The sequence below is a fragment of the Notamacropus eugenii genome, chromosome 1 (assembly GCF_028372415.1).
Source record: "Notamacropus eugenii isolate mMacEug1 chromosome 1, mMacEug1.pri_v2, whole genome shotgun sequence".
Taxonomy (NCBI): Eukaryota; Metazoa; Chordata; class Mammalia; order Diprotodontia; family Macropodidae; genus Notamacropus; species Notamacropus eugenii.
Window position 1 is genome coordinate 126,537,940 of NC_092872.1, and position 25,263 is coordinate 126,563,202.

At 36.7% G+C, this 25,263-nt stretch overlaps 1 protein-coding gene across 6 annotated transcripts in view; it reads right to left on the reverse strand.

Moving 5' to 3' along the window:
- Positions 1 to 25,263, reverse strand: part of CSNK1G1 (casein kinase 1 gamma 1) — a 256,264-nt gene that overhangs the window by 104,521 nt on the left and 126,480 nt on the right. For all 6 annotated transcript variants that reach the window (XM_072613617.1, XM_072613645.1, XM_072613632.1 and 3 more), the window contains exon 3: positions 5,292 to 5,332. In XM_072613617.1, the coding sequence (XP_072469718.1) occupies positions 5,292 to 5,332 (41 nt within the window). The remainder of the gene's footprint in view (positions 1 to 5,291; positions 5,333 to 25,263) is intronic.

Sequence of the window (25,263 nt, forward strand, 5' to 3'; positions counted from 1 at the left end):
CTTCTGTTCTCCTTTCCTAGCTTTTCATTCAGGTCAGGCCCTATAGCTCAGGATGTGCCCATGGATCTGCCCTGAGCCCTCTTATCTTCTTCCCTCTATACTATTATTAAAATACATTTTATTTGTTTCAAGAAGTAAAAACATGCCTTCACAACCTCCTACTCCAATGTCCCTAACCCAAATGAGAGCCAAAGAAAAAAAATAGCCCATGGCTGGATAATCAATAAAAACAAATGTCCACATTATTATGCATCCCCCCTCTAAACATGTTTTATTCTGCAGTCCAAGTTCTTCACCTCTTTAACAGGAACAGTTTTTATCACTAGTCATTTGGAATTGTGGTTGGGCACTACATTGACAAAAATATTCCTTATTATTTCAAAGTTGTTTATCTTTGACATATTATTATCATTGTTGAAATTGTTCTCCTCTGTTCATGCAGACATCCCAGGATTTTCTGAAATTCTCTCCAACATTTCACATATCACAATAGTATTCTATCACATTTACATGCCTACTTATTCAGCCAATCCTCACTTTATACTCATTTAGATGCCCATTCCCTGTCACCTCAAAAAGAGCTATAAATATTTTTTACATCCTTAGTTTGTTCTGCTTAGAATTCTACCCTCTAATTTTTCCTCTCTTCTTCTTCCCTTTCCCTCCTGCTTCCCTGCTGAATGAAATGTATTTCTCAATCTAACTCTATGCATGTATCCTTCCTTCCTTTGACCAGTTCAGATGAAAGTGAGGTTCATCTATTTGTGTGCTCTGATTATATGAGATAATTTTCCCTTAACCTGCTTTCCCCTTCCCCACCCTGGTATATTCCTCTTCTTTTCTCTTTTCTTTCAAGATCAAGACATTACAGAACCATTCCCAGGTCTTGTTTTATTACACTCCCACTATCACCGCAGATGATGATAGGGTTCAGCAGAGACACAGGCATCACTTCCTCATATTAGAATATAAGGAATTTATCCTTGTTTAATTATTTATCACTTCATGTTTGTCTTTTTATGTTTAATTTCTGTTTGAATTTCAAAGTTTCAAGCTCTAGCCTTTTCATTGAGAATGCTTTTGATGTCCTTCATTTCATTAAAGATCAATTTTTTTTCTTCTATTGGAATACAGTCAGTGATTAAATTATTCTTGGCCACAAGCTCTTACTTCTTCTCTTCTGGAATATCTTATTTCAAATTCTTTGCTCCTTCAAAGTGGTGGCTACTGAATGTTGAGTGATCCTGACTATGATATGGTTCCTTAGTATATGAATCTTTCTTTCTGGCTACTTGCAGAATTGTTTCTTTGACCTGTAAGCTCTAGATTTTGGCTCTGAGTGAGGTTCCTGGAATTTTGATTTTAGATTTTCTTTTAGGAGGTGATTCTATTTCCACTCTTCTCTCTGGCTCTAAGAGGTCTAGCTCACTTTAAGATTTCTTGAAATATGATGTGTAGGCTCTTGTTTTGATCACAGCGGTCTGAGGGTCTAATGATTCTTAATTTTTTCCCCTACTATATTGTTTCCTTTACTATATTTGTAATCTTTAAGCTTTGTTTTAATATTTCTTTTTGCCTCATGGAGTCACTGCCTTCTATTTGGTCCATTCTAATTTCTAGGTAGTTTGTTGCTTGAATAAGGTTTTATATCCTTTGTGCCAAACTATTAATTCCCTTTCCGGTTCTTTCTTCTATATACTTCCCTTTCAAATTGTTTGTTCCAGTACTCTCGTTTCATTTATAAAAACTTTAAACTCTTGCTTATCTCTTCCAGGAATTCTAGTGAAGTTTGTACCCAAGCTATTTTTCTATCCGAGGCAATGCCCGTGAATGTTTGCACATGATTCTCTTCTTTGGTGATTGTATCTTGAGCATCCCTGCCACCATTATAGTTCAATATGGTAGGGATCTTTTTTGTCTTTTTAATCTAACTCTTCTAGCCTGCTTCCTAACTTTGAACTTGATCTAGGACTGGGCTCTGCTGCATTTATGGAGGAAAGATCTGGGTTGATTCTGTTGCTCCTTTTTTGGATCATTAATGAGTGCTATACTATTCTAGAATCTCAGGGAAAGGCTAGAGAAATGTATGTTATCAATTCCAGCACTAGTTATTGCTCTCCATGCTGGGTTTGATGCTAGAAGTAAGACTCTATTCTGAGTCTAGGGTCTGAGCCACACCGCTTCTGCTGGCTTTTCTACTTCCTCCTTTCTTGGTACACTGCCCAGGGCCTTCCTACCAAGAACACCACCCTTATACAGAAGGTTTCTTCTCAATACACCTTAGATTACTGATCTGGAATTGTGCAGCAGATGATGAAGCTGCTGGTTAGCATCTGGTCTGTCTTTATCTCCCAACTCCAGGCATTTCCCTGGAATGTTCTCCCTTAGATTCATCACCACCTCCTGATTTCCCTGGTTTCCTTCATGACTCAGCTAAATTTTTACCTTCTATGGGCAACCTTGTTAGGTTCCCCTGGATGCTAGAGCTTTCGCTCTGTTGATTATGTTTAATTTATCCTGTATAGAGCACATCTGTAAATAGTTTTTGGCATGTTGTCTACCCTATTGGACTCTGTCTTTTACTGTTCTTTGTATACTATGAGTTGGCACATGGTAGGTACCTATCAAATATTTACTGACTTATTTACTGAGTGACTGGATGCATCCCTCAGTAAGAGGAAAGCACTTTGAGGAGAGGAACATACTCATTTTTGTTTCTGTTTCCTCAGGACCCAACACGGTGTTCACATTTGTAAATGAAAAATAAGAGAATCTTAGATTTGGAATGGATTTCATGTACTCAAAACTATACATAAATAAGAATTCCCCTAGATCATCTGGCTCTCTTTAAGAAAAATCTTCCTGACGACTAACCCTAAAGTAGAACTGAATGGCCTTAAGAAACAGTAAGCTTCATATAAAATTTAGAGGACCCCTTTGTAATATGTTGTACTGGGGATTCTTGTACAGACAGAGGTCATACTCTATGGCCTCAAGGATCCCATCTACCTCTGATATTGTCATTATATGATGATGATTTTTGCAACTACATAGAACCAAGACTGAAAAGGAAAGAGACTGGAAGCAGAGAGCTTAGTCAGGAGTCTACAAAACACATTCATGTCAAACCAAATTCTTGTAAACAAAAGAATTCTTTTGGTACTTTGTAGAATGTTGCATTGGAATTTGGCCTGAATATACATTATTCTCTTCTCATCTCCTTTTCTCCACCAGCTAACAATTATAATAATAAAAAAGAAAACAGCTTGTTCCCGAAATGCTACATAGTGTGTTACTGAAAGTGTCTCTGAAAACTCTAAGTCATTTCCATGCCTCTCCTGCCCTCTCTACCTCCCACTCTCCTGGCCACATGTTAGCAAGAAACTAAGCAGAGCAAAGTGTAATTCAGTGAGGACAAATCAAGAACAGAATTCAAATATCTCAAGAATCCTATTCTGGTCCCACTCACTTTCAGCCATCAATTCCTTCCTTTTTCTAATAAAGCTTAAAAGTTGGCTGAAATCACAAGGAAAATTAATTAGACCTTGGAAGGGACAGTTTCATAGAACTAAAAGTTATCAACTATTTGATCCAGTTTTCCACTGATGAACCTTAAAAATTAAGCAAATAATCTCTAAAACTGCAGCTTCGATGCAATTCTTAGTTTTGAAATCTGGTGACTTGCATTCGTATCCTGCCTGTACCATTTAACTGACTTAATCTCCCTGGCTCCTTTACCTTAAAATGGGGATATAACTATATTACTTACTCTGAAGAGTTACTAAAAAGGCCAAATAAAATGTGTAAGACACTTTGTAAATTATAATAGCCTATAAAATGCCAGCTATTAAAATGGAAATCACCCTTATGTACCTGGACTTTACTGTAACTTCAGATTTTCCTAGGCAAATATAAATAGGGATACCTTACTATTTGAAGACCATGGATAAAAATATTTAAATTGTTTTATAAACAGAAGAATAGAAATTATAAAGTAACCTTCCTAACACTGATCAGAAGTGGGAAGATGGAGGTGCTTAAATTATAGAAGAAAAACGTGAAGTGAAGGCTTGAAATTTGATTGAACCTTGCCAGAGAGGGAATCAGAACCAATGAGGAGGTAGATTTCACCTTACGCATTTAAGGAAGAATTTCTTAAGTTTTGGGGGTGGAGCTTTATCTTGTTCAGTAGTGAATGCCTTTCAATGGAGGTATTAAGGACAGACTGAAGGAATATCTGTTAGACTAGATTACTTCTAAAAATCCCTTAACTGAGATTTTATCAATGTATAAAGTCTCCTTAGAGACTCTGGTCAATTGGTCAAAGGAAGCAAGGTCTCTCTTATAATGTCATTTCACATCTCTATGTCTGTTACTAAGCTTTGAAAGGAGCTTAATACTAATATTATTAATTGTATTAAGTTTTGAAAGGAGCCAAATTAGTACAAAGCTGGATATTATAACAACGTATTTTATGTGTCATTCTATCACCCCAAAACAAAACAGCAACTAATTCACTGACTAAGGAATTGCTAAAGAAACTATGACCCATGAATGTAATGGAATATTACTGTGCTAAGAGAAACAAAGGGTCACCAAGGTGGGACAGTGGATAGAGCACTAGGCCTGAAGTCAGGAGGACTCCTTTTCCTTGAACCTGGCCTCAGACACTTACTAGCTGTGTGACCCTGGTCAAGTAACTTAACTCTATTTGCCTCAGTTTCTTCATCTGTAAAATGAGCTGGAGAAGGAAATGGCAAACCATCTAGTATCTTTGTCAAGAAAACTCCAAAAACTCCAAACCAAACTCACAAAGGTTTAGATACAACTGAAATAGCTAAACAACAAAAGAAACAAGGAACATGATGAATACATAAATACACAGAAAAACTTGCATGAAGTGACACACAGCAGAGCAAACAGAGTCAAGAAAACAGTATGTATGATGACTAGATCAATATCAATGGAAAGAACCATCACCACAAAACGAATGAAAGTGGATTCTGCAGAATTACCAATAAATAGAATGGCCACAAAGAACAGACGTGAGGAGACGCTGCCCCACACTTGTTTGCAGAGATGAGAGATGCACAGATGTGGAACACCCTACATATTTTAAGACTTTTTAACATATTGACCAGTGCTGCTGTCTGTTTTTTTCTCTTCTTCATTTTCTTAAGTGGGAAGAAAACTTTCATTGGTCATTATTTCTGTGACTGCATTCAGCTGTAAACATGTATAAAAGGTAAAATTAAAATACAATTAGCACAAATATTATAGATCTTACTCACCAGTTTGATCGCTACATATTCGTTGGTGTAGAGATTTTTACCTATGGACAAAGCAGAGCACATATGTCTTAGTGATATTTGTAATTAGAAACAAATTTATGAGATCATGAGAAAGACCACATTCCTAATGTCCTTCATGTATATTAAGAATGATTTACTGATTAAAAGTGAAACAGATCTGGCCATGTTAGAATAGAAATAGCTAGGAAATTTTAAGTTAAACTTGCATTTTGTCTCATTTTCAAATACCTACTGGTTCTGTCATCCAGTCTTCCTAAATACCAGATAAAATTATACAAATAAGTGTACAGAATAATGAAGAGACCAACATATATACATTTCAAACATTCACAAGTTTAAGTCACAGAATCATAGGATTTCAGAGTATGAAGGAACCTCAGAGATCAAACCCAGGCCAAACTATAAATGAACAAGCTTTTGCTGGCAGTTAACTCAGGCAAATCATCCTCCCTTGAAAGTAAGAGCAAAAAGAGGGTACAACAAAATTAATTTATTTAATCAACAGATCTCCATCCTCTTAGAAATGCCATGATTTCTGTAGCTTTAGTTATTACATTTACATTAATGACTCCAAATGCTGAATGTCAATCCTTCCAACACTTGATAGATTATTTTCCACCTGGATGTGTCAAGGTGAGTTAACCTCCAACTGGCTCTTCCTTCTACCTCCCTAATCTCCATAAACTTGGCGTAATCTTTGGATACAAGAAAAGCAGTCAAAATAGTCTCAACAACTTTTCTACAAAGACTGGGAAAAACCACTAGACTGAATCCTGATGGGGAAAACCAATGAAAAATCACAGTAAATCATCATGCCAGCCTAGGAAGGCAGAGAAAGGTCCACAGACATTGGAGACTGGATTCAGGGCTGGAAGGCTCTGGGTGGTGCCTTCTAGGCAGAGAAGCCTGCAATTGTACACTAAGGTACAAGTCATCCTAAATCTTGGGAATGCACAGGTAGCAGAAATAGGTTCAACTGGAAGCTCTACAGCTCCTCCACATACAGCTAGGTCACGTATTAGGATAGAGATTGGGGAATGGCAATCTACAGCAAAGAAAGGTCCAAGGCTAAGGTTATATGTACTAGGAAAAGAGCAGAAACATAAGCAGACTACAGTTGTGTGATTCTGATCCTGAAGGAGAGTTTTAGATCCTCCCCTAGTCCAGTCTGAAGCTTACATGCAGCTCAATAACCCTGACAATCTGAGGAATTCAGACCAAATGAGAAACTGCAGATCTATTGTTCTGATCTTAGCAGCAGCCTCCTGTTGCTCCAACCAAGGGCAAACTCACAGTTGTGATGCTCAGACTCAGACAGGACCTTGCAGAGTCCAGACCGAAAAGGCAAGCAAGCAAACCTCCCCCTGGATCAAAGAGCTCTGAGCACACTAAATGCTTGCAGGCCCCAACTCTCAGAAACCAAGGACAACTTGAAGAATAAGGCACTCAATATCTGGAGGAAGCATCAGCAGAATCAAGAACACAAAACTAGACCAAACAAGGCCCAGATAATCCCTGCAGAAACACACAGAGACTGGCACTAATACAAAGTCTCAATTCAGGAAAGCCTGGAAGAAAAATAATCTTCCCATAAAGAGCAGCTAGGCAGCACAGCAGGTAGAGTGCTGGGCCTGAAGTCAGGAAGACATCTGGTCTCAGGCCTTTACCAGTTGTGTAACCTGGGGCAAGCTACTTAATCCTGTTCACCTCAGTTCCTCATCTGTAAAATGAGCTAGAGAAGGAAAATGACAAAGAACTACAGTATTTTTGCCAAGAAAACCCAGAAGAGGGTCACAGAGTGGGACGTGGCCTAAACAAGAATAATAAAGAGCTATCATGAGAAACCAAAGACATAAAACTGAAGAGATGACTTCCAAAGATCTATGAGCAAAGCTTCAAAGAAAAACACAACCTGGGCACAAACTGAACTAGAATTTCTGTTAGAAATAAAGGGTTTTTTTAAAGTAAAAATTATTTTATAAATGAAATAAGAACATGATGAAAGAAATGGGAAAAATGCATATAGGAGATGAAGCAAAGATATCAGTTATAAAGTTCATTCCATTATTTTTCCATAACTTTATTGCACTGTTCCTTTTTCTATTTAATCACCACTGTACACCTTTATCTGGGGTCTTTATCATTTCATACTTGAATTACTACAAGAGGTTCAGCCTTGATTTCATTCATCTTCCCTTTTAATTCATCCTATGTACAACTGCCTGAGTAATCTTACTTGATCAATGCTTTCATTCTTTCACTTAATAAAATTTACCATTGCCCATTGGCTACCTAAATGTAAACTCTGCTCTACATTCGAGGCATTTTATAACCTGGCTCCATTCTACTAATGAAATTTATTTCCCACTATTTCTCAACATGAACCATTTTCTCCATTTAGAATACTGTTCACAGCCCTAACGATTTTGTTCCTGTTCTTTCTCCTCAGAATGACTTCATCCTTTTATTTTTAGCTTCCAAAATATTATCCATATTTCAAGGTCTATCTCACGTTCCAATAAAATCCTTCTTAATTATTCCGACCTACTTTGTTCTCTTTTGTCCAGTGTATGTTGTTCATTTGCCTATTTCTACTGGAAATAAAACTTACTATTTTACCACACAAAGTTTTCTGCCATTCCATGTGTATATCATCTCCCTAGAAGGCAAATTCCTTGAAGGTGGGGGACCATGTTTGACTATGAATCTGGATGGAGAGGCATACAATAAATGATTGACTGTAAACTATTTTTTTCTACCAAAAAAGTATTTTTTTAAAATGTAAAACTGGAGTAAGAATGTTCATCTTTTACAACATTAAACTTAGGTGATATACACTGATTGTGAGAGAGATCTAGAAGCTTAAAAATAAAACTTGTTTACAGACAACAGAAAGTTAATGAATTTTAGCAGTAAATGTGTTAGTGAAAATGGTTCTTCATTGCAGAAAATAACTTTAGAGTGCATTAAATAAGCTTAATCAATATAAGAAGTATATTTTCAAAAAAGACTAATTAATGGTACCCTTTGCTTGCACATCTTAATGTCATTGATTAGAAAATATAAGCTTCAAAATAAGAAAAGTAGAAACTTCAACCCCTTCCAACATCCAAAATAAAAAAGGACACTAAAGTTATCAGGCTTGCCACAAAAACTAATGTAACAATTCTGTAACTTATTAAAAAACAAAAACAAAACTGCTCTTGTTACATGCTGAGTTTCAACTTTTCTTTTATACATCAACTACAACCCTCCCCCTCACACAAATCAAAGTCAACCACAAGTCATGTCACCATCTTGATGTCATAGTCCTCTTTCAGAACAAAGAACAAATACAACATGTGTTATATAAATTACTGAATATTTAGTTATTATTGATGAATAAATTATGTAATATACAAATTGCATGACATTTTGAATCTATAATCGATATCTAATAATTTACAAATAATTTTTTTTATGTTTGGTGGTAAATCTGAAATTGGTATTATAAAAACTACTACTGGGGGTGAAGCGAAGATGTTGGAGCAGAAAGACACACATAGGCAGGGTCTCCCCACATAACCCATAAAATACCTGTAAGAGAGGCACTCTCAACAAATTTTGGAGCAACAGAAGTGGAGAACAAGAGAGTGGAGGAGATTTCCAGCCCACAGTGACCTGAAAGGTCCATGGGAAACGTCAGTTGCACCCAACAAGAAGCAGAACGTGGAGCCCAGCCCAGCCTTGGCCAAGCAGTGCAGCTCGTGAACAGCCCTCAGGGGTGGAATCTCCAGTCTCAGAATCCCCAGTTTGAAGATCCCTCAACCCACAGGCACCAAAGGTCAGTGACAGGGGTTTTTTCAGGGGGCTAGGAAGGGGGAAGGACCTTCTCCTAGCTCTGACTTCAGGCAGCGACCCACAGAGGCCACATCAGGCAGGCAGAAGGAGTTCTCACGGCAGCCCCTACAGCAGCCCCAGACCATTGCTGGATCATAAAAACCCCTGGGGGCATGGAGGGAGCTGGTCTTTGTCTCGCACTGAAAGGTGGCCCTGCCCCTACAGCTTGACTGAATCCCACCCCCCCCCCCCCCAAGCCCAGTGCTAGCTTGGTGGAACTGGAGGTCAGGTGGCTGTGGAGAGGAAATTCTGCTAAGATTCTGGGCACAAAAATCCTTCCCTGCGCCCAGACTAGTACACACTTGATTGTGCCACCTTGGAGGAACTGATATCTTACAGGTCCCCAGAGTATACCCTACTCTTGACAAAGGACCCAAAAGTCAAGTAACTGGTTGGAAAATGCTCAAAAAAGGGAAAAAAAATAAGACCACAGAAGGTTACTTTCTTGGTCAACAGATATCTCCTCCCATCCTTTCTGAGGAAGAACAATGCTTATCATCAGGGAAAGACACAGAAGTCAAGGCTTCTGTATCCCAAACATCCAAAATAAATATTCAATGGGCTCAGGCCATGGAAGACCTCAAAAAGGATTTTGAAAATCAAGTTAGAGAGGTGGAGGAAAAACTGGGAAGAGAAATGAGAGAGATGCAAGAAAAGCATGAAAAGCAAGTCAACACCTTGCTAAAGGAGACCCAAAAAAATGCTGAAGAAAATAACACCTTGAAAAATAGGCTAACTCAATTGACAAAAGAGGTTCAAAAAGCCAATGAGGAGAAGAATGCTTTAAAAAGCAGAATTAGCCAAATGGAAAAGGAGGTTCAAAAGCACACTGAAGAAAATAGTTCTTTAAAAATTAGAATGGAACAGATGGAGGCTAATGACTTTGTGAGAAACCAAGAAATCACAAAACAAAACCAAAAGAATGAAAAAATGGAAGAGAATGTGAAATATCTCACTGGAAAAACAACTGACCTGGAAAGCAGATCCAGGAGAGACAATTTAAAAATTATAGGACTACCTGAAAGCCATGATCAAAAAAAGAGCCCAGACATCATCTTTCATGAAATTATCAAGGAAAACTGCCCTGAGATTCTAGAACCAGAGGGCAAAATAAATATTGAAAGAATCCACCAATCACCTCCTGAAAGAGATCCAAAAAGAGAAACTCCTAGGAACATTGTGGCCAAATTCCAGAGTTCCCAGTTCAAGGAGAAAATATTGCAAGCAGCTAGAAAGATACAATTCAAGTATTGTGGAAATACAATCAGGATAACACAAGATCTAGCAGCTTCTACATTAAGGGATAGAAGGGCATGGAATATGATATTCCAGAAGTCAAAGGAACTAGGACTGAAACCAAGAATCACCTACCCAGCAAAACTGAGTATAATACTTCAGGGGAAAAAAATGGTCTTTCAATGAAATAGAGGACTTTCAAGCATTCTTGATGAAAAGACTAGAGCTGAAAAGAAAATCTGACTTTCAAACACAAGAATCAAGAGAAGCATGAAAAGGTAAATAGAAAAGAGAAATAATAAGGGACTTATTAAAGCTGAACTGTTTACATTCCTACATGGAAAGACAATATTTGTAACTCTTGAAACTTTTTTCAGTATCTGGGTAGTTGGTGGGATTACATACATACACACACACAGACACACAGAGAGAGAAAGAGAGACAGAGAGCACTGGGTGAACTGAATAGGATGGGATCATATCTTAAAAAAATGAAATTAGGCAGTGAGAGAGAAATATATTGGAAGGAGAAAGGGAGAAATGGATTGGGGTAGGTTATCTCTCATAAAAGAGGCAAATAAAAGACTTTTCAGTGGAGGGAAAAAAGGGGAGAGGTGAGAGAAAAAACATGAAGCTTACTCTCATCACATTCCACTAAAGGAAGGAATAAAATGCACACTCATTTTGGTATAAAAACCTATCTTACAATACAGGAAAGTGGGGGAGAAGGGGATAAGCAGGGTGGGGAGGGATAATGGAAGGGAGGGCAATGGGAGGAGGGAGCACTCTTGGGGAGGGATAGGAACAAAAGAGAGAACAGAAGCAACAGGGGGCAGGATAGAATGGAGGGAAATACAGTTAGTATTACACAACATGAATATTATGGAAGTCATTTGCAAAACTACACAGATATGGCCTATATTGAATTGCTTGCCTTCCAAAGGGAATGGGTGGGGAGAGAGAGATGAAGAGAAGCGGGAACTCAAAGTTTTAGGAACAACTGTTGAGTATTGTTCTTACAACTAGGAAATAGAAATACAGATAATGGGGTAAAGAAAGATATCTTGCCCTACAGGATAAAAGAAAAGATGGGGATAAGGGAAGGGAGGGATGTTAGAAGAGAGGGCAGATTGGTGATAGGGGCAATTAGAATGCTTGGTGTTTTGGGGTGCGGGGAAGGGAGAAAATGGGGACAAAATTTGGAACCCAAAATTTTGTGGAAATGAATGTTGAAAAGTTAAATAAATAAACAATAATAAAAAATAAAAACTACTACTTTTGGGCTTCCATGGGAGAAAAGACATGAGAAAGATTTAAAAGTAAAGGAGAAGGAAATAGTGGATAAAGAACTATAAGAGGGATGTGAAGTTATTTTGAATTTAAGAATGCCAGAGATTAAATTTTAAGAAATTAAATGTGAGAAAAGTAACTGAATCTTGCTCTCAGGATGAAGTACTTGAGCCAAAGACTCAAAAAGAAAGGGGAAGAGAACGTAAGCAAAAGGACCTGAGGGAAAGAAAAGGGGATAAAAAGACTCAAGCAAAAAGAAGACTCAAAGAAGGGGCAGAAAATGTTGGACATCTATAGCAAATTCTTGGTGAGGGAAAGGAAAGGAAATTGAACGTAGCTGTCAAGGTGTTAAAAAAAAAAAGGTGAGGAAAAGTGAAATTTTCAAAACTAAAGAAGTCCACAAATTCTTCGCACAGCAGAGCCCAAAAAGAAGTAAGACAAAGAAAAAGAGCTCACTACTATTAAGTATGAACAGCATGAAGATCTTTACAATACTCTGCAATGCATGGAATGTTTGTATTATTGCCATAGCTAAGACATGATCTATGCTCAAAAGGCTGGAAGAAAGGGCAAAGAGAATCAGAAATAACAGATTATCAGGGAGAAAACAATTTTCCTTTTAAAAAATGGAAAAAGTAATGTGTACATGACTAAGACATAAAAGATGATACCATAAGCAAACTAGAAGAGCAATAAATAGTCAACTTGTCTGATCTATAGAGAAGGGAAGAATTTATGACCAAATAAAAATGGGAAGCATTATGAAATCAAAATATATAATTTTGGTTATAGTAAATTTAAAAGATATTTGTGCAAACAAAACCTGTGCAACCAAGATTAAAGGGAAAGCAGAAGGCTAGGAAACAATCTTTGCAGCAGGTATGTCTGACATCCTTTCTCAAATATATAGAGAACTGAGTCAAATTTATAAGAATACAAGTCATTCCCCAACTGACAAATGGTCAAAAGATATAAACAGGCACTTTTCAGATTAAAAAAAAAATCAAAGCTATCTACAATCATATGAAAAATTTCTCTAAATCACTACTAATTAGAGAAATGAAAATCAAAAAACTTCAAGGTACCACATTGAACCTATCAGATTGGCTAATATGAAAAAAAAAAAAAGGAAAATGATAAATGGAGTGGATATGAGAAAACTGAGACACTAATGCACCGTTGGTGAAGTTGTGAACCAATCCAACCATTCTGGAGAGCAGTTTGTAACTATGTCCAAAGGACTATAAACTGTGCATACCTTTTGATCCAGCAACACAAGGTCTGTATCCCAAAAAGATTATAAAAATGGGAAAAGGACGTACATGAGAAAAAATATTTATAGCAGCTATTTTGTGGTGGCAAAGAACAGAATGGAATGGAATGCTACCATTCCTTGAAAAGTGATGATCTGGGCTGCTTTCAAAAAACCCTGGAAAGACTTATATGAACTGATGCAAAGTGAAATGAGAAGAACTAGGAGAACATGGCAGCACTGTGTGATCATAACAATGATGCAAGATAATTACAAAGGACTCATGATGTAAAATGCTGTCCACATTCAGAAAAAGAACCAATGGACTTTGAATGCAAATCAAAGCACACGACTTTCACTTGATTTTTTCCATGTTTTTTTTTCTTTTGGTCCATTTCTTTTTTCACAACTATGACACATATGGACATATTTTTTACAGGACTGCACATATATAACTTGTATCAAATTGTTTGCCAATTTAGGAACAGGGGAGGGGAAGAACAGAGGGAGGGAGAAAAGCTTGCAACTCAAAATTTTATAAAAATGAATGCTACAAAATTTTTTTTACATAGGATTGGAAAAAAACACTATTAGAAAAATGGAAAAAGGAAGTCAGTCTGAGGAGACAGAGAGGAATACTGACATGTATACTGAGATTAACATGAAGAGACTAAAATAGAGAAGGAATCTTAAAGGTCATCCAGATTGGGGCACAACAGATTAAAAAAAAACTAGACCTAGAGTTAGGCAGTTGTTGTTATTCAGTGGTGTCCAACTCTTCATATCCTCCCCCATACTCTCAAAGTCTGTCCTCCATGGACATATCCTCCACTATCTCCCAAACCCTGTCCAAGTTCATGTTCATTGTGAATAGCCTGAATTAATTTCTTTAAGTACTGGCCAATTTGATCTCCTTGCTGTCCAAGGAATTCTCAAATGTATCATCTAGCACCACAACTGGAAAGCGTCACTATGATGCTGATCCTCACAGCCATGGAAAAACCATACCTTTGACTATACAGAACCTTGTTGGCAAGGTGACATCTCTGCTTTTTAACATGCTGTCCAGATTTGCCATAGCTTTCCTTCTAAAGGACAAGTGTCTTAATTTCATGGCTAGAGTCACTGGCTGCAGTGAGTGGTCTTTGAGCCCAAAAACGTGAAATCTGACACTGCTTCCATTTCTTCTTTCTGTTTGCCAGGAAGTGATGGGATCAGGTGCCAAGATCTTAGGATTTGTGTATGTGTGTGTATATATATATAATATTAATTTAATATTAAGTTTCAAGTTAGCTTTTACATTCCTCTTTCACCTACATCAAGAGGCTTAATTTTTCACTTTCTGTCATTAGTGTGGAATCATCTGCATATCTAAGACTGTTGATATTTCTCCTGGCTATCTTTATTTTGGTTATTGGTTCCTACAGACTAGCATTTCATATGATGAGTACTACTGTATACATAAATTAAATAATTAAAGGGCAATATAAAGGTCTGTCCTACCCCCTTTCAATCTTTAAACTAATCAGTTGCCTCATATTCGACTCTAATGGTTACTTCTTGACTCACATACAGGTTCCTCATGAGACAAGATGATCTGGTACTCCCATCTCTGAGGACTTGCCACATTTTGTTGTGATTGACACAGTCAGTTGTTTTTAGTATAGTCAATGAAGCAGAAGTAGATGATTTTCTGGAACTCCTTTGCATTTTTTCCCCCAAATTTATTAATTTATCTGTTTCAAGTTTTCAACAATCACTTCCATAAGTTTCAATTTTTCTCCTCCTCCTTCCCTCCTCCCTCCCCAAGAAGGCATGCAATCTTAAATGGGTTCTACACATGCATTCCTATTAAACACATTTTCACTTTATTCATGTTGCATAGAAGAATTAAAACAAATGGGAGAAACCACGAGAAAAACAAAATATAACAAAGGAGAAAATGGTCTGCTTCATTCCGTGTTCTGACTCCATAGTTCTTTCTCTGGATGTGGATAGCATCTTACATCATGAGTCCTTTGGAAATGTTTTAGTTCCTTGCATTTAGTTCCTTAGCCCTATGAGAGGCTAAGCCTATCAAAAACAGTCCTCACACACTATGGTTGTTACTGTGTATAATGTTCTCCTGGCTCTGACTTCTTCACTCACCATCAGTTCATATAAGTCCTTCCATAAACTCCCTTACTTTTTCCAGAATCCAGCAAATGTTGACAATTTGGTCTCTAGTTCCTCTGCCTCTCTGAAAACCAGTCTACTCTTCATGGAATTCTTGTTGTACACATTGCTGAAACCTAGCCTATAGAACCTTAAGCATAATATTGCTTGTTATGAAATGAATGCAATTATTTGGTAGTTTGAACTTCATTTGGCATTGTTTTTCTTTAGAATTGGGAGTAGAAGCTGGGAAATGTGACTTCAGGCACTTATTGGCTGTGTCACCCTAGGCAAATCACTTAACATCTGTCTCATTTCCTCAACAGTTAATGAGAATAATAATAGTGCCTACCTCACAGGGTAGTGGTGAAGATCAAATGAAATCTTATTTGTAAAAGCCCTTAGCTGAGCCAGGCACATAGCTGCAATTTAAATACTTATTCCCTCTCTCATCCAGTTCAAACTTCTCATTTAAAGATGAGGAAATGTCAACATCTAGAGAAAAATAACTTGTTTAAAATCACAGGGGGAGAGCGGGGATTTGAATATAGATCTTGTGGCACAAGATCCAGTGCTTTCAGACCTAGAGGGTAGAAAAACACACACACACGCACACACACGCACACACACACACACACAACGGGAGAGGGACAAGGAGCAATGAACATTTGGAGTTAACAAAGATAAAAGGAAGCTACAGAAGAGGCAGGAGCTTTTCTATTCTGAAGAAGCAGCTGTTGGCAAAATTATCAGATTGGATTTATTCTAGGAATACAGAGCTTGTCCAATATAAGGAAAGCTATAAGCTTAATTGACCATGTTAACAACAAAAACAAAAATCATATGAATATTTCAATAGACACAGAAAAAAATTTCAAACAAAATGCAACCACCTGCTGCATTCCCCTTTAAAAAAAAAAAAGGAACCAGAAATAAATGAAGCTTTCCTTAAATGATAAGTAGTATCTATCTAAAACCAAGATGAAGCATTATCTGTAATGGGAATAAACTAGAAGTCTTTCCAATAAGATCAGGAATGAAGCAAGAATGTTCATTATCACCATTATCATTTAGTGATGTACCAGAAATCTTGCTCTAGCAACAGCAAGAAAAAGAAATTGGAAGAATAAGCATAGGCAATGAGGAAAGACAACTATCACATTTTATAGAGATATAATTATAAACCTAGAGAACCCTAGAGGGTCAATTAAAAACTTATCAAAACAATAACTTTAGCAAAGTTGCAAGATGTAAAATGAACCTACACAAATCATTAGTATTTCTATGTATTACACACAAAATCCAAGAAGAGAAAGAAAAATTTCAGACATGTAGAAATACTTAGGAGTCTACTTGCTAAGGCACACAAAGGAATTACATGAATGGAGTTACAAAACACTCTTCCCACAGAAATAAAGACAAATTTAAATAATTGGAGAAACATTAATTGCTCATAGGTAGGCTAAGCTAACACTAATAAAAGTGACAATACAGCCTTTTTTTTTTTTTATTCAATGACATACCAATCAAATTACCAAAGAATTACATTACAGTGCTAGAAAAAATAGAAAGATTCATTGACAGGAACAAAAAGTCAAGACTATCAAGAGAGTTAATGAAAAACTGGGAAGGAAGGAGGTATAACAGTATCAGGTCTCAAACCATATTACAAAGCTGTAACTACTTAATTTGGGACTGGATAAGAAATAAAGAGGTTGATCAGTTGAACAGATTACGTACACAATTTATAGAAGTAAATGAGCAAAGTAACATTTGTCCAAACCACATGATTATCTCAACAAATCCAAAAAAAGAAAAGCCTTTGACAAAGTGTAGTGCTCATTTAAGCTTTAAAAAAAAAAAATCACATCCATAAAAACTTGCAATTAAGTGGCACAGAGTGCCAGGCCTGGAGTTAGGAAAACTCATCTCTCTGAATGCAAATCTGGCCTCTGATATGTATTAGCTATGCGACCCTAGGTATGTCACCTAACCCTCTTTGCTTCAGGTTCCTTATCTGTAAAAAGAGCTAGACCCCAAATGAGGTCACAATGTGGGAAATAAAAGGAGGAATTATATTTCCACAGGATTAAAACTCCACCCAGCTTTGAGCGAAGGCAGAATATAAGTCAGAGATGACTGGTTCTAATCAGAGTTGTGAACTAAGAGAACTTCTGATCAAGTAAAAGATCAGAAGCTTGTATGCACGATTAACAAACTGAAGAGGCAAACAAAAGACTTTTTTAGTTTGGGGAAAAAGAGGGGAGGTGAGAAAAAAACATGAAGTTTACTCTCATCACATTCCACTAAAGGAAGGAATAAAATGCACACTCATTTTGGTATGAAAACCTATCTTACAATACAGGAAAGTAGGGGAGAAGGGGATAAACAGGGTGGGGGGGACGATGAAAGGGAGGGCATGGGGAGGAGGGTACAATTTGAGGTCGACACTCACAGGGATGGACAGGATCAAAAGAGAGAATAGAAGTAATTGGAAACAGGATAGGATGGAGGGAAATATAGTTAGTCTTATACAACACGACTATTATGGAAGTCATTTGCAAAACTACACAGATTTGGCCTACATTGAATTGCTTGCCTTCCAAAGGGAGGGGTTGGGGAGGGAGGGAGGAAGAGAAGTTGGAACTCAAAGTTTTAGGAACAACTGTTGAGTACTGTTCTTGCTGCTAGGAAATAAGAAATACAGGTAAAGGGGTATAGAAAGTTATTTGGCCCAACAGGACAGAGGAGAGGATGGAGACAAGGGCAGAGAGGAATGATGGAGGAGAGAGCGGAGTGGTGATGGGGGCAATTGGAATGCTTGGTGTTTTGGGGTGGGGGGAGGGGACAAGGGGGGAGAAAATCTGGAGCCCCAAAATTCTGTGAAAATGAATGTTAAAAGTTAAATAAATAAATTTTAAAAAATAAAAATAAAATTAAAAAATTTGAAAAAAAAAAGAACAAACTGTTTGAAAAGGAACCTATCAGGGAGAAGAATATGAAGCGGGAGGTTCAGGACATTGCATCTAGCCAACGGAGAGCAAGAGGGGAAATTCGAATTGGAAACAGCATAAAAAGCATTGCATTTGTATGAGCAAGCACATTCTCCATTAAGGAGAGACCCATTCACTAGGAAAGCAGAATAATTGGCTAAAATAAAATGAGCACTTTTCTGGCTTCATGGTGAGGATTGCCCTTTCTTTAGAGTGAGCACATTTCTCACAATAAAGAGCAAGCCATAACTGAAAAAAGATTGAACTTTGCTAAAACTATTCATGTTCTCAATTAGTATCTTTGTCAATTGCCCAGGATTTTTAAAGTAAATCATCATGTCATCAGCAAATAGGGATAGTTTCTTTTTCTCTTTGCCTATTTTTATACCTTTAATTTTTTCTGATCTTGCTGACATCACTAGCATTTCCAGAATTATATCAAATACAGGGTTAGTGAGCATTCTTGCTTTATGCCAATAATGATTGGAAAAATTTCTTGGTATATGGCAGTGGCTTCTGATGAATGTTTTTGGTTTTAGATATAATATTCTAAAAAGACCTCTCTATGCCGATGACTGGCAAAGGGTGGGGCAGGTGTTTTAATTTTAGCTTAACTAAGCACTGTACTTTGTCAAAGTAGAGATAATCATGTGATTAAAACAATCATGTGGTTTGGAGAATTTATTTTTCGTTTTCACGTATTAATAAGTGTTTATTATTTTCCTAATGTTAAACCATCCTTGCATACTTAGTATAAATCCAATTGGTCATAATGAATGGTTTCTTAGCTAAATAGGTGTCTGAGAGGATTTTATTCATTTTTTAATGTAAATGTAATATTACTGTAAATGTAAAATGTAACTGATTAACGATATCTGTGTGTAGTTCTACTGTTCTTTATACTAACTGTTGATACTAACTGTTCTTGAAATTTTTGATAGAATTTTCCTGTAAATCCATTCAGGGACAGTGATTTTTTTTTCTTTGGTATTTTTATTATAGCTAGTTTTATTTAAAAAAAAAAAACATAACCAATTCAACACAAAATATTCAAAGTTGTCCTGATTGTAATTCTTCTTATTCTCTTTCATAGGGTAGGAGGAAAGATTTTCTATCCCTACCTCATTTCTAGCTCCATCCCTCCCCACAAAGAAAATACATAGAAAGACAACCAAAACTCCTATAACAAATACACATAATCAAGCAAAACAAATTAAAATACTGTCCATGTTTGAAAATGTATGTCTCCTTCTACAACTGAATCCATCACTGAATTCTCCTGTGAGGAGGCAGTAAGTATCTTTCCATGAGTCTTTTCCCCCTTTTTCTTTATTGGCCTAAAGCAGGGGTGGGGAACCTACAGCCTCAAGATCACAAATGGCCCTTTAGGTCCTCAATTATAGCCTACTGACTGAGTCCAAGTTTTACAGAAAAAATCCTTTTATTAGGCGGATTTATTCTGTGAAGTTTGGATTCAATCAAAGGGCTGTACTTGAGGACCTAAAGGGCCACATGTGGTCTTGAGGCCACAGGTTCCCCACCCCTGGTCTAAAGTATAAACCTAGTAATGGAACTACCAGTTCAAAGAGTACGGATTTTAGGAATTTTTGGAGAATTGTCTAAAACTGTTTTCCAAAGTGATTGGACAATTCACAGTTCCAAGAGTATATTAGTAAACTTGTTTTTCTGTAGCCCCTCTAACAATTGTCATTTTCCTTTTCTATCACCTTTACTAATTTAACAGATATGAGGTAGAAACTTGGGTATGCTTTATATCACATTTCTCTAATTATTAGTGATTGAGAGCACTATTTCCCATGATAGGAGAATGAGAAAGTGGATTTTTGGCCAATTACAATAAAGTATATTTTTAAAAAAGAAAGAAAGGAAGAAAACATGGGAATTCTGAATACAAATCAAGGACTCATGATGAATCATGCTGCTCAGTTCTTCACAGAAATGTGATGAACTCAGAGAGTAAAAAGATATTTTTTCTGGAGATGGCCAATGAAAAATTTTGTTTTGCTTGACTACATATGTTTGTAACAGGGGTTTTGTTTTTCCTGATTTCTCAATGTGAGATGAGATGACAAAAGCAAGGGAGAAGGCTGATCTTTGAAAATGAAATAAAATTTAACCCATAAAAAAATAATGGCCATATAAACTTAGAAACATGATGGGAAATTATGAATATTATTATCTCATAAAACAGTAAAATGAAAAAGAGAAAAAAACAAATCTTCAGAAAGCCTGGTAAGGGACCAACCTAAACAAAGTAATATCAAGGATATTTAAGGATGATACTTAAAGGACCTGTAACAGAAGGAAAATCATGGAAAAGATTTATCAAGATTTTAAAACAAACTTTTTTCACCACCAAAGACAGTAGAACCACCATACTGGGTCTCTAACCAAACTAAGCCACATATCCCATATGAACCAACATGGGAAAAGCAGCTAGTGGCCCAAGCATAAGTGCATAGAGAGGGTTCACAATAGAGGCAATAGTTCTGATGGTACTAAGACACTCATTTTCAAGGTATCTGAAAGAAAGGAACATGCCTTTTTCATAATCTTGAACCTTATGACAAAAAGAAAAAAACAATTTTAAAAACAGAGTAAGAAGAGGAAAAGGATTGGGGACTGGTATATAGAGGATGTCAGAAAAGTAGCACAGTGAGGGGATCTATTTTAGGTTTGAAGAAAGGAAAAACAGTTACCTAAACACAGAATGGGATCCCTTAGGAGCTGGTATATTTCCCCCTCAATGAAGTCATAAAAGAAAGGATAGCTAGCCTTTTTAATCTCCCTTAGGGCAGAGGGTATACTTCATGCGTGGGTATGGGTTAGACCAGATGGCCTCTGAGGTTCCTTTCAACTCTAAGATTCATTCTATCAAGAACAGAGAAAGGAGAGGTAGCCATAGCTTGATCAAATCTAATTTTTGTATTCAGCACCTGATTCAGGGATATGGTCCAGGTGAGGTAAGAATCTATGTATCTTTCAAGCACTGACCTTGACAGCTATACAAAAACATCAATGATCTTAAACCATTTTCTGGAAGAGTTAGAGCTTGCCTTGATGTCCTGGACAGGAATATTTGGTACCTGGCTAAAAATCAAGGATTTGCCCTGTCTTATAGGAAATATTACAATATTACAAAGTTTAGAGTGTCCATTTTATTCAGGTTCTTTTATAAGAATTTTTATGAGAATTATCTATGCACATATCAATGGCATGCTTGCTGAGGGTATTAGAATAAAACAGGTAGGATTTCATAGGTTATATTTTGTGGCAGACCACATCTTTATTATCACAAAATTGATTGAAAGATGTGAAGAAGACATATTTTCCTCTCTATCTATGACTTTTTACATGTGACTAGATTTCATAAACATACTCACTAAATATTATCTTAAAATTTTAAGAATTCTTCTACTTTACTCCCAAAACTTTATACTGACACAAAAGAATGAACAGAAAACCTACTTCTCATATTAGATTCAGTGGGAGTTCCTAACAATGATGGCCATTCAATCAGATTCCCAAAGGAGTAAGTTTCAGTCTCCTTTCTCTTCTAACCAACCATTCACCAGCCCACAGATATTTATCGAGCACCTGCAATATATATGCCACTGCTAAAAGCTGTGATGAAATATCCCCCTTATCTAAAATGAAATGCTTCTTGCTCAAGAACTTACAACCTAGATAGAAATATAAAGACAAACTCACACAAAGGGAACAATATAAAATAGTATATCACTAGTGCCAAGTAACTGGTACTTCAATTCAGAAAGAGAAGAAAAGATAGATCACATAGAGAACAGATAATCAGGAAAGGCTTTACAGAAATGGGAATTAAAATGGGCCTGGAAGAATGGGTTCAATTAAGTCAAGTCATATGGGAAGGTCCAGAGCTTCAAAAGGGCAAGGTAGGTTATATGTTAGAAAAAAACAAACAAAAAAATGCCTATAACAGTACAACTGTAATGTTTACACAAGCTTCCTCAAAGTTGGGGGATAAAAACGGATTATTGATCTGAACTGCCAGGTCCTCCAATTTTCTCATCCAATAGAATGTAAGTGACTTGAGGAAATACTGTTTCCTGCGATATTTCCTCATTCCTGCCTCTTAGTGGATAATTAATAAATGCTTATGAAGGAAACTAGGTATCCCCACAGTGCACAGAGAACTAGGCTTAGAGTCAGGAAGACCTGAGTTCAAATGAGGCTTCAGGCACTTACTAGGCATGTGACCCTGGGCAAGTCTTCATTTCTGCCTGGCTCAGATTCCTCATCTATAAAATGGGGAAAATAAAAGCACCTATCAAATTAGATTATCATTATAAGGAACTTAACACAGGGCCTAGCACATATTAAGTGCTCTATAAATATTAGTGATGAGGAGGAGGAGGAGGAGGAGGAGGACAATGACAACGATGAAGGTGGTGTTGATGGTGGTGATGAATTCATTACGAAGAGTAATAAAAAAATGGCAACAGTGGTAGTGGTTGAAAAAGCTAATGGCCATCATTAATGTTCTCCTAATATTCCATAGGATGCAATGTCCCCTAACTTTCTGTGGTGAAAGTAGAAGTGAGGAAACTAAGTACAGCAGGCATTGTGAACTATAACTCACAGAACGGGTTGCTTAGTCTTGCAGTGAAAATTCAAGGTGTGTTAACTGCTGACACTAAGTCAAAGAAGATGGGATAGGAGCAACCAAGAAGCTTTAGTTAATCTGATAAGGGAATGTATCAGTTGTATTCCTTTTCCCAAGCCCCTACACGAAATGGAAAAAGAATAACAATAAAAGGTAAAGTAACTAGAATGCCCCCAAGGGATGACCACATCTTGGCATTTTACAAAACAACCATCCTTATTTCAAAAATGAATGATAATCTTCCTGAACTGTACACCTTTTTGTGGCTGAACTACTTTTAAAAACTGCTAGAAATTCCCTTATGCTGATGATTCTCAGATGTGTTTATCTTTCTCTGCACTTTCAGTATCACATCACCAATTGTCTGCTGGACATCCCCTTTTCTGGTTTCCTTCACTACCTTTAATTCTCAGCTAAAATCTTACCTTCTTCAAGAAGCCTTTCCTTGTTTCCCTTAATGTTAATGCTTTCTCTCTGACACTACTTCTAAATTACCCCAAATGTATCTGGTATGTTCACAACTGTTTGTATGTTCTCTCTCGCATTAGAATATATGAGTTCCTTCAGGGCAGATACCATTTTTGCCCTTCTTTGGGTATCAGCAGAGTGACTGTATTAATAAATGTTTGTTGAATAACTAATGGCTCAAAACCTGTCTAACTGTAGCATTAAAACTAAAAAAAGTTGTCTCCTGAGCCATACAGAAATCTAGACCATCGATCGTTAAGTGCCATTGTCCTGAACACCGCATGCTATAAGCAAATTTTGTTCTAGAAGAAATTAATTACAAAGATGAAGCATGAGATTTTCTCCCTATTTAAAAAGACAATTTTAATAAATTTCATATGAATATAATGTAATCACCAATAACTATGAGAAAGGCAAGCAGTTTAATAGACTAAAAAAAACCCCTCAAAAGATGGCATTTCCCCAAACACTCAAAGCTCTTAGTATCTGTTTCACAAAATCCACAAGCTTTTCCAGTCTGACTTCCTGGCCATGGGGTCTTTATTATTGTTAATGAAAAGGAAACTATATTAGTAGTTTTTGTAGTTTTACTTCTAAACTTGGCCCTTTCTAAGCAGTAGTTTTAGATGCGCTACTCCCTGTAAAATCCACAAGATGAAGCCTCCTGTTTCATTAAGGCACCTTCAGTGAGTTCATTTACTGTCAGATCTGTCAAATACAAGGTGATTTCAGAGAACCAGTAGTTTTCAGATCCTCATTCAAAAAGAAGCTCATTAAGCTAACTCCAACCTCTTTTCCAACAGCATTTCTGCTCTTCTACTACGAAATCATTACATTGCAAAATTAACTATGATCAGAGTTTTCTTTAACAAGCTTGACCCACACTCCACAAGCTGCTGTTCTTGAGCAATCTTCATGTCCTATGTCCACCAAACTTCTTTTTCTCCTTCTATCCTTTCCAATTCCAGTTTTCCACCTTCAGGAACCGTAAACAAATCAAAACAATCATTACTAGAAAACATATGTCAATCAATTACATGATGACTCCACCAGTGCTCTTTGTGACTTCCCTGTCCCAAACATCCTCCCTGGTGACAGTGCTTTATGTGGGCCGTCCTTACCTAGATGGGTATAAGCTTTTTCAGTGAAGTGGTTACTCTGCTTTCTGCATTTGTCTCCAGCACTTAGTACAGGGCCTAACACGGAGTAAAAACTGAACAAATGAGGCTTCATTCCTTTATTCATTCAAACACTGAAGAGCAAATGCTCATTTGAAAAAACAAAACAATCTTTTATAACAGAATTATATGTAATACATTCTGATTGGTTACCATGTCTACTTGGATAGTTATTTAATAAGCTACTCCACGTTTTCCTACTCAATCAAAATGGAATGGTTTTTCGGGAGGCAAGGCAATATATTAAGTGTAAAAGACACTGGCCTGCGTCTGAAGACCACATTTGAATCTGGGCTCTGCTACCATAATCTCTAATCATAAGCTTTCAAAGGAGACTGACTCACACTACCTACTTTCAGAGGGCTGCTATCAGAAGTGACTTCTGTAAACAGTAAAAGGTTACACAAACATGTATAATTATTATGTGGGATGTATGATTTTGTAGATAAGCATTGGTGACTTCCTTATGCTAATTATAACAATATTTTTCATTCATCCATCACTAAATGGTGCAGTAGAAGGCTAGACTTAGAATCAAGAAATCTAAAATCAAATCCTGCCTCAGACTCTAAGTGTGTGACTCTGGGCAAGTCACTTATCCTTAAAAGAGTCTGAGAATAATAAAATATGCAAAATAAGTATAATAGTACCTACCCTCAAAGTAAAATCAGGCTGAAATAATAACAAATACACAAAGTATTTTGCAATCCTTAAAGTACTTTTGTAAGTGTTAGCTATTATTAATAATAAGAAAAATAGGCTACAATGCTAAAAAAAAAAATTTAAACCTCCTTCTTAAAAATAGTTTCAGGAAAACATCAGTAGAAGGTATGAGAATC